At 37.8% G+C, this 10,008-nt stretch overlaps 1 protein-coding gene across 1 annotated transcript; it reads left to right on the top strand.

Moving 5' to 3' along the window:
* The first annotated feature begins 441 nt into the window (after positions 1 to 441).
* Positions 442 to 10,001, top strand: LOC118827121 (N-acylethanolamine-hydrolyzing acid amidase-like). Its single transcript, XM_036598343.1, has 11 exons — positions 442 to 785; positions 2,500 to 2,664; positions 3,399 to 3,522; positions 3,688 to 3,778; positions 3,857 to 3,933; positions 4,555 to 4,727; positions 5,163 to 5,225; positions 5,351 to 5,417; positions 6,279 to 6,307; positions 8,504 to 8,570; positions 9,315 to 10,001. The coding sequence occupies exons 1-11, from the start codon at positions 613 to 615 to the stop codon at positions 9,333 to 9,335; spliced, it is 1,050 nt and encodes a 349-aa protein (XP_036454236.1). The 5' UTR covers positions 442 to 612; the 3' UTR covers positions 9,336 to 10,001.
* Positions 10,002 to 10,008: the final 7 nt, after the last annotated feature.

The following is a 10,008-nucleotide window of genomic DNA, read 5'->3' as shown; positions in this document are numbered from 1 at the left end:
TCATTGAGGACTCGCTCGAGGGCGCCCTCTGGCGTTCTGCAGGCATGTTTTTGGTGTAACGGGGGAAACAGGAAGAGGCCGGGCTCCTCATAAACCGGCTCTGATACCTGTCGGCAACTTAGCAAATTCCATGGAGTTTCATTCACAGCATAATGGAATTTAGGAGGATTAAGGGAGGTTACGACAACATACTGACAACGTTACGCTACGTTCACAACTTTCTGAGGAATTATATTTCGACGTTGTGACAACCTCGTGGGCACCAAAACAATAAGTTGTCACAGCGTTGTTACTCGGTTTTCTGCAGGAACAGCTCCACTTGGGTTTTAAATCTCCCTCTTTCTGAGCTCTCAAATTTCGCAAGAATGCCCACATGTCTCCTCAGCTGACCGTTCCTGTAAATGATTCACGGATTCCCTCTAGTGGTGGTTTTGAAGCAGTGTTCATTGGCTGGAGGGACTCCAGCCCAGTGTTTCGCGCATTGCTCCAGACGGAAGTTGACACAGGGATGAACGCTGCCTGTGGTTTTCTCACAGTGGCGGCCAAAGCCACCAGACAGTGTCACCTCTCAGCTCGGGCAGCTCGGGGCTGAGACAGTGGGGGCTTTTCACCATGAAAGTACTGATTTTCTGGGCGGTGGTCGGAGTGACAGTCTGCGGGGGCAGCTGTTTTTCGCCGCCTGTGGTCAACATCAGTCTGGACGTGCCTGCAGAGCAGAGATGGGAGCCACTTCTCAAGATATTTGACAAGGATTTCTTGCGAAAGGCAGCTGCAGAGGTGATCGAGTGAGTACACACTGTCTCTGAGCGGGGCATGCTAGCTTTGGGGACTGTGTCGCACCTCGCCCAGGATTGCTTCTTTTGCACTTTTCTAGTTAGTGATTGCAAACCTACGGAGCCTCGCTGCTGACATCCCGTAAAAGTAAAATTATGCGTGGCCACGCCGTATTTACGCGTGGAACCGAGATCCTGAAACCCCAAAACCCTTACCAAGTTACGCATTGTTTTTATTTTATACAGGATGTCATCAGCAGGTCTCCGTACTATGGAGCCTCGCTGGTGACATTTTGTACAAGTGAAAATACGTGGCCACAACTTAGTAAGACATGATCTCGTTCCTATGTCTTACTTAGTGGTGGCCACGCATTAGGATCTCGTTCCCATGTGTTAATAAGGCGTAGACACACATTAAGTTGGAATAATTATACTTTTTACAAACAACATTTACATCTCTGCTACAAACAAACACTTGAACTTTGTTTCTATCACCTACTGGTCAGGTACAACACCAACAATTGCGGAAACACAATGTTATAATTTACCCCAGGGGTGGGTTAGTTGTAACAGACAGAGGGTTAGTTGTAGTTGCTAGAAAAGTCTGATGAATCAGTGCAAACAAAGTTAATATAAGTCTGTGTTGTAAGGAACATATATTTTCCAATCATGTCAAACAAGGACAAATTTGTTTTTTGTTCAGTGTAAGACAGCAAAACATCACACATCAGTAAAATATGGTACATTGTTTCTAAATAACTGCAGCTGTACCAAATGTCAATTTCATTAATATACTTATTCAAAACCAAAATATGAACGTCTGAACGATGCTAATAAAGTAGAGGACAATTCCTGTTTTCAGATGTTTTCTCTTTTTTGTTTTAAAATATGTGTAAACATATGGAAAAAAGACTAAATTTATTTGTCTTTGTTCACTAAAGCTGAAGTTGTAATGCTGTGTAACAACTAACCCTGCAGTACAGAGACTCTACTTAAGCCTAGCACTTGCCATGTTTCAAAGCGGTGCTACATTGTAGACAAGATGGTGACTAAAGTATAGTATAAGGTTGGATTTTGTGATTCACACATACAGCTCAGTAACTGAAAAAAGATTACTTGCCCTGAAAGCACAGAAGTCTTTAAAATGCTGATGAATTGCTCAGATTTTTCAAGGGAGACCGTGTCTAGGAAATGTGGTCATGTGGTCAGAAGCACACACTGATTGACCATGTATAACAACATAAAAAGTCTGTGTTAAATTGTGCCCCACGTTAGGTTGTTTCCCATGCTCCCCTACCTTACAGAGCTTCTGTTAAACTTATTAGTTCATCCAGCCTTTGTCAGCATTGGAACTGAGGTTTAAGGGGTCCTTTTGATCTAAAATAAAATGGTAAAACTCGTGCGTGTGAGGTGTGAGCAACAGCAGAGCAGTAAGTAAGTAGTACAGGAGCTGAACCAAGAAATTAGGAGCTAAATGTTCTCACAAATATACAAGTGAAAGTATCATTTTTAACAATGCAGAAAGCTACACATCAGTTTAGATAGGACTGTGTAAAGGGAACTAGTTACCCTCTTTTGAATGTTATAAATAGGAAGGGGTATTTCCGTATTTTCCTTCATTATCGACCTGAGCTAAATACACTGCTTGAATTAACATATCACACATTTAAATGTTTACCAGCCATTGTATTTAATTTTGTCTTGCATTATCTTTGTCTTCTCACAGCACCACTGTTCCAAAATGGGTGCACACTGCTGTCAGCCCTATTGTGAAAGCTCTGGAGAAATATGTACCACAGCCATACGCGGGCGAGATCAGGGGCATGGCTTCATATTATCAGTCTGACATCTCTGACATTGTTATTCTCAACTTTGCCTACGAAGTTTCAGCGTATGTATTGCACACTCATGCTGCATTTAGTTCATTATACTGCATTCTATATTATATACAGTGCATTATATACAGTGGCATTACAGTGACTTTAAATACTGTACTGAGGAAAAAGTCAGAGACCACCCTTTATTTTTTAAGTTCCAGTCAAATTACAAGTTAGTCATTTTTCGGGAGATATTTCTGAGGAGATTGGATATAAAAGAGAACTTGACGCTGTGGATCTGAAAGGGTAGCTGTCAAGAAGCTGTTACTGAGAAAAGGAAATAGAACAAAGAAGCTGCTGGTGCTCTCAGAACCCCCCAGAGTCCAGACTTCAACATCACTGAATGTGTTTGGGATTATTTGGATCGTCAGAAGCAGAAAATACAACTAGCTTCTAAGACTGAACCTTTGAGGTGTGGAAAAATATCCTTGTAGATTTCTTTGGAAAACTGAAAGCAAGTCTCCTTTTAGGAGTGGAAGCTGTAATAAAGGCAAAGTGTGGATACACTAACTACTGATAAAAATTAGATTTAGTTGTTGAGACTAACAAAGAACATGTACTTAATGGTCTTCGTGATTGGAAATTAAATGAATAAAGGGTGGTCTCTGACTTTTTGCACAGTACTATACATATTTATGTGGTGAAATTTTAAAGATTTAAACTGCTTGTTTCAAGGTTTTAATACTGTGAGTCAGTTTTTATTAGTGTGGGTTTCCATTCATAGGTCTGTTTTTTTTATGTATTATAGGTTCTGTACCAGTATTGTGGCACAAAACACTAAGGGAAACATTTACCATGGCCGAAACTTGGACTACCCCCATGATGTCCTAAAAAATCTTACCGTTGATATCCTTTTCATCAAAAATGGACAAGTAGGAGGCGACCTTATACCAGACATCTAGATGTTATATGTTACACCGCTTTAAAGGCATCTTAGGTTTCCAGTGCATTACAAGCATGTGTTACATGTAATCTTGCATTTATCACATTTATCATTCTGTTTTATTTTCCATATATTCTTGGTTTGTCTTTTGCAGGTGGCCTACAGAGGCACTTCTTTCGCTGGTTATGTTGGGTTATGGACTGGGCAAAGTGCAAAAAAGTTCACTGTGTCAGGGGACCAGCGAGGTGTGTATGTCTGCTGACATTACCTCACTTGCAGTCTTTTGCATTCATGCATCTAACTGTTCGATTTTCCTGTCTCAGATAAAGGCTACTGGTGGGAAAATGTTATCTCAGCATTTCTGCTGAAGAGTTCTCCTGTTAGCTGGCTGGTGAGAGAGGTAAATAAACTGATTGTACCAAAGTCCAACTAATAGGACCACCAATACTAACAAAGCGAGATGCTTTGAAGTCAATCTGAAATTAAAACTGACCTTTTTTAATTTGTTAGTTTATGTCCCTGATCATATTAAGCATGATTCAACATATCATATCATTTCAAAGACAAAAATGTTTTTTCCTGTTTTTCCCATAGTATTCCATCAGAAGGTATTGAATTTTGACTGCCTCTGATTGCCTGCGTTCTCATTTTTGATTACATTACTATTACATTATTACATTACATAGCATCACATTTCTAAATGTGATTTTGTTGTTTATATAACGTACAGCTTTTACAGTAAAGCTGTGGAACCTTAATGTCAGCTAACTATATGTATATCATAAATGTGTGGTCTGGCTGATATATATATGGCTGATACATATATTACATAATTTCTATGGAAACAGTGCTTGATGGAACTCAATTCCTACAATTTTAAAGTGAATCGAGCTTAACACCATTGTTATTAATACAAAGATATGGCCATGTTTCTGTGCAATGTACATTATTTCTGTTGCAAGTCTGTGTTTGCTGTGGATTATTGCACAGAAAGCCTCTGTCTGTGTGTTTTTGCATGGAGACTCTTGCGGAGGCCACAGATTTCCAAAATGCAGTGATGAGGCTGGCTAAAGTGCCCATCATTACTGATGTGTACTACATTGTTGGTGGAGTCCAACCAAATGAGGGCGTGGTCATCACCAGAGACAGGAGGGGGCCTGCAGACATATGGCCTCTGGATTGGAACATGGGACAGTAAGCACCACTTGATCCTAGTTACACCATTATAATAAAACTGATAGTTATTGCAACAAACTGACTGGTGTATTGTTTGGAGACCATAGCTTACTGCTTACAAATTCCAGTTTTTGGTGGAAGATTAGTTTATTGGGATTATTATTAATAATGAATACAAATATTTATTGGAAATTGTTATATTTTATCATACTATAATTTGTGGCCATTTTTAAAATCAATAAGCCACTTGAGGACGTGCATTACAGTGATTTTACCACAGTTAATGTACCACATGGCTTTGTTGCTTATTGCTTGTTAGTTATTGCTTTTTTTTTAATTGCTTATCATCCCAACCCTACATTGTTTTGTTCATGCCTTTTAGCTGTCTGTATATTTAGGGATGTACTGATCTCAACATTTTAACTTTTATTTGCAAACAACATTTTGTTCTAGATGGTACCTTGTTGAGACAAACTATGACCACTGGCTGCCCACACCCAAAAGGGATATTAGAAGGTGTGTGCTTTACTTATTATAGTATTATTAAATAAATTAAATGAGTATATACATATTCATTGTATTAATTATCACACTATTGCATCTGTTTTTGCATATGTTTACACTTTCTTATGCTTGTTTAGAGACGTAGCTATGAAAGCATTGAATGCTACGGGTCAAAATAACATCAACATGCGTTCCCTTTATCAGGTAAACAAAGAAGTTTCTTAATGATTGTTTTTATATCATTGACTGTTTTTAGTATTGTTAACTGTTTTTATCATAGAGTCATAGAGCAAATAAATAAACAGCCATACTACATTCCTGGCTTTGAAATTCATGTTGAATTTCTGCATTGAAGAGCGGTGGTGTTTGGATAACACATCTGTTGTGGTGGATCTAAACAGACATTGTATCATTGTATCACAAACAAAGACTCTTTTGTGGAAATTCTGAGGGTGGACCAAACATGGCATTTGGACTGTTGTTCTTTATCCTCTTAGTCCCCCGAAGGCAAATGTAATCAGAGGACACAGAATCCCCAGCCTGATCATTCAACCAGGACATTTTCAGGTTTTATCACAACTGGGACTGTTTATATGAGTCACTGTTGACTATTTTAAGAATTGACTAACATACAGATTATTTTGGCAGTTCATCTGAGAAATGTTTTTTTTAAGCCGGCCAAACAGTAAAAATACAGTAATAACACAACACATACAACAGTAACAAGCCCAGAAAGATAAACTATGATGGATTAAAAAGACTTAATCTATAAACACTATCCTACAAAAAATGCCATGTTTCTGACTGTAAAAGAGTTCAGTAGGATAATTTTAAAAAATGCACAGTTATTATCATGTAAGTAATCAGATTCATCAAGAAGGTAAATTTGAATTGATGACTTTTCTAAAAAAAAAATGGATTAATCAAATTTAAGCAAGTAATCAGGCCACATCATCATTATGTGGCCTGTTTGAATGGGTTTTATAGCCTCTTATACCTTGTGATTCACTTCAGCAATGTGACAGTTGTGTGAATTAACTGCAGCCCTATTTCTCTCTCCTTTAGGTTTTGTCAGTGGTTCCTGTCTGTAACAGGTGAGATGTAAGTTTTTGTGGATTGTGGTAAAATGCTAGACTGTCAGTCAGTCACATAATGAAATGCATGTAGGTGGGCTTTCACTTCTCCTGTATGTCAGCTTATTTACCAGATGTACCTCACTTCCTCAATTTCTTTACTTTAAAAACAGCACTTATAACTGCAGTACTGAGGAACTGTTGAAAATTTGGCAGTTACACAAGAGCTCATGCTCAGTTGACTCATGAGACCAAAACAACAGTTTTTCATAGATCATCCTTCAAAGATCTATGCAGTGTTCTGACCACAGAGCTGATAGTTAGTTAGTCATTAGTCATCGTTGCTGGGCTTTGATCCTCAGGGCTAGGCGATATATATTGTCAGTGCTGATTTTTAGCTTTAGCAGTATTGATAGGTAACAGCATTATTAGTACAATAGTCGTTTGATGGGTTAATTAGTACAACTGAATTAGTGCAATATGTCATTTGATGGGTGCAGCTGCACGAGACCTACGCAAGCCTTTCATGACAACTGACAAAAATCTACATAAACATGTATAAAGACTTATTGCAACAAATTGCAGTTGTCATAAAGACTGCTTTTGTAAAGTTCAGTGTAATTTCACCTCTGTAAGTGTTATAACTGATGTTTGTTGATGTTTGTAAGCCTTTACGAATGACTATATACCTAATTCCAAAAACATTGGGACAATATGTGAAATGCATATAAAAACAGAAAGCAGTGATATATATATAAATTCACCATGATCTGTATTTACACAAAAGCAATACAAAACAAGATAATGCTTTATCATATCAACTTCACTGCAATACGTCCAAAAACGTTAGTATTGGGACAATTTAAGTTATAATGTTAAAAAAAAAAACATTTTAAAGGAGGTGGTGTAGTCATGCTTCGGTATAAAAGGAGCATCCAGAAAAGGCAGAGTCCTTAATGAGTCCTTAATAAGGATGGGTTGCTGCTCACCACTTTGCCAAAAAATGCATTAGCAAGTAGTCCAACTGTTTAAAAACAATATGCGTTTGCAAGGATTTAAAGTGTTTTACCCTCTGCAGTGCATAATATCATCAAAAGATTCAGGGCATCCGGAAAAAAATATGTGTGTGAAAAGCAAGGCCAAAAAACACAGCTGAATGCCCTTGACTTTTGATCCCTCAGATGGCACTGCATTAAAACCTGGCATGCTTCTGTAATGTATATCACTGCATGAGCTCGAGAATACTCTGACAAACCCTTGTCAACAAACACAGTTCATCACTGCATCCACAAATGCAAGTAAAGATTATACTATGCACGGTGAAAGTCATATATCAACAATGTCCAGAAACGTGTCAACTCCTCTGAGCTCAAGCTATCTGAAATGGACTGATGCATCATGGCAACACGTATTGTGGTCTGACGAGTCAATCTCTATATTATTTATGGAAATAATGGACGTTTTGTTCTCTGGCCCACAGAATAAAGGGACTATCCAGACTATTACCAGTGTAAAGATCAAAAGCCAGGGTCGGTCATGGTATGGGGGTATATTAGGGCCTGTAGCATGGGTAACTTGCACATCTGTAACACATCTACATATTGTGGAGCAACATTTGCTGCCTTTTAGATGCTGGCTTTTTTAGGTTTGTCTATTTGTTTTGGCATGGCAATGTCAAGAAAAACAGCTGGTTACACAGCTGAAAACCTATGTAACTGAAGAATGGCAAAAAAATTGACTTTCAAACCTGTATCAGTTTGTGTCTTCACAAATGTAACACTTTGGTAAATCTGCTCCTGTCCCAACTTTTTTGGAACGTGTCGCAGGCATCATATCTGGAATGAGCATATACAGTGCTGTTTGAAAGTTTATGGACTTGTTTCTACATAAATGTGACTTAAAATATGATCATATTTTCCTTATTTTCCAAATAAATCAAATACCACAAACAACTATATTCTTTTTCCTCCAATAATTGAACAAAATGATCCAACATTAAATGTCTTTTTTGTTTTACGATATTGATTTTTATGAATGCCACCCAACACTATTGATACATCTGTTGATTGATTAAGGGTATAATTAGCGAGTATTAGAAAGTATTCCTAAATTTGCTTATGATGTATTGTTACTCCTTGTGTATGAATAAGTATTTTTTGTCTTCAGAATGATGAATCATTACACTATTCACTAACCTCAGTGTTTTCTGGTGTCCAGCATCACAGTCTATACAACAGTAATGAGTGCTGCCGCTCCAGACGAGTACAAAACCATGGTCAGAGAGGTGAGAGCATATATCACTGTTTGTATAGCACACACAGCTCATATAGTTTGTACAGCATATATTAAATCTGGCCATTTCCTGGTAACATGCTGTAACAGTGTCCCTCAGTGTAAGTTAAAGGAAAACTTTCATACTAGAAATACTTCTCTTGCCAGGGGCTCATTTAGTGGGGCAGTGCCCAACCAACCACTTATCATGCCCTGCTAAACAGACTGAAGACAGGTCTGAATAAAAACGTGTGGTAAAAAATATTTGAAATGTGGTTAGATCACGATGACAGTGTTTTATATGGGTTATGCATCTGTCTTTAAGTGCACCACGAAGAGCTGAAAAAAGTTGATCTTAAAATGGTCAAGTAAAGTTCAAACTTTTTTTGTGCCAGTTTTACAGATGCAAATCATCACTACATATCCAAAAGATAGCCAGCTAGCTATCAAAGACGGCATTAGACAACTAGCTTACAGGAGTCTGACTGACAAAAATCAGTCGTTTACTACTAGCCCTTTTTGACAGGGCACAGAGGTCAGCAGCTGATGAGAACTAGCTATGATCTAGTAGTTGAGAAAGGAAAAAGGAAGTGAGTGTGACTACAGCTTCTCTATAAGACCACATGACTGCCTCCAGACTTTTTTGTTTGGTGAAGCCATAGAGATGCTGCAAACATTTAAATTACTGTCAACCTAGTTTTCATTTTCCCCATTAATATCAGACACCACTCTGACCCTATTTTCTCTTTCTTCACAGACATGTGATGAGTCCTTTTAAGAGTATCTCTGACAGTCTCAACAGGAACGCTGACCAGGTTAAATTTCAAACATGACATTTCATTTGCAGTGTGGTGGGACAGAACCAGTTTTAATGAAAAAAAGTCAGTTTTATAATGTGATATGGATGAGCTGAGCACTTCGCTCATTGGCACTGTGACAGCTTGAAACTGTGGATTTTATAATTGCTGTAAATCATATTGCTGCTGTGAGAGATTAATTTAGACTAAAGTCTTCAACCTCTGAAAGATTTTAACTTGTGATATAACTGTGGATTGGTTGTGGATATAAGCACAAGATGGTGCCTTACATTTGCAAAGCAGAAGCTTAGCATCTGTGTGTGTAACATAATGACAATTCTCATTGCTTTAAGTTGATCACAATATCATTAAAAACATATTCTCATGTGTTTTGACATAGTTATGTAAACCTTTGCCATTCAGTGTAAACACTCATGTTCACAAAATGTATGTAGCTTTGATTCCAATATTGTTAGTGCTGTTAATCATGTCATTTTCAATAGGTTACATTTTGTCATTGACACTCATACAACTTCTACTCATTTCACATTTGAAAATACCAGCTGTCATTTGTGTTGACATTTTCATGATGAATGGACCATTAGAAATGATCCTAAATTGCCTGAAATTAAATCTCTTTACATTAACCTAAAG

Source organism: Colossoma macropomum, unplaced genomic scaffold (assembly GCF_904425465.1).
Source record: "Colossoma macropomum unplaced genomic scaffold, Colossoma_macropomum, whole genome shotgun sequence".
Classification (NCBI taxonomy): domain Eukaryota; kingdom Metazoa; phylum Chordata; class Actinopteri; order Characiformes; family Serrasalmidae; genus Colossoma; species Colossoma macropomum.
The sequence above is the reverse complement of the archived record's forward strand: the minus strand, read 5'-3'. Positions and strand labels throughout refer to the sequence as shown.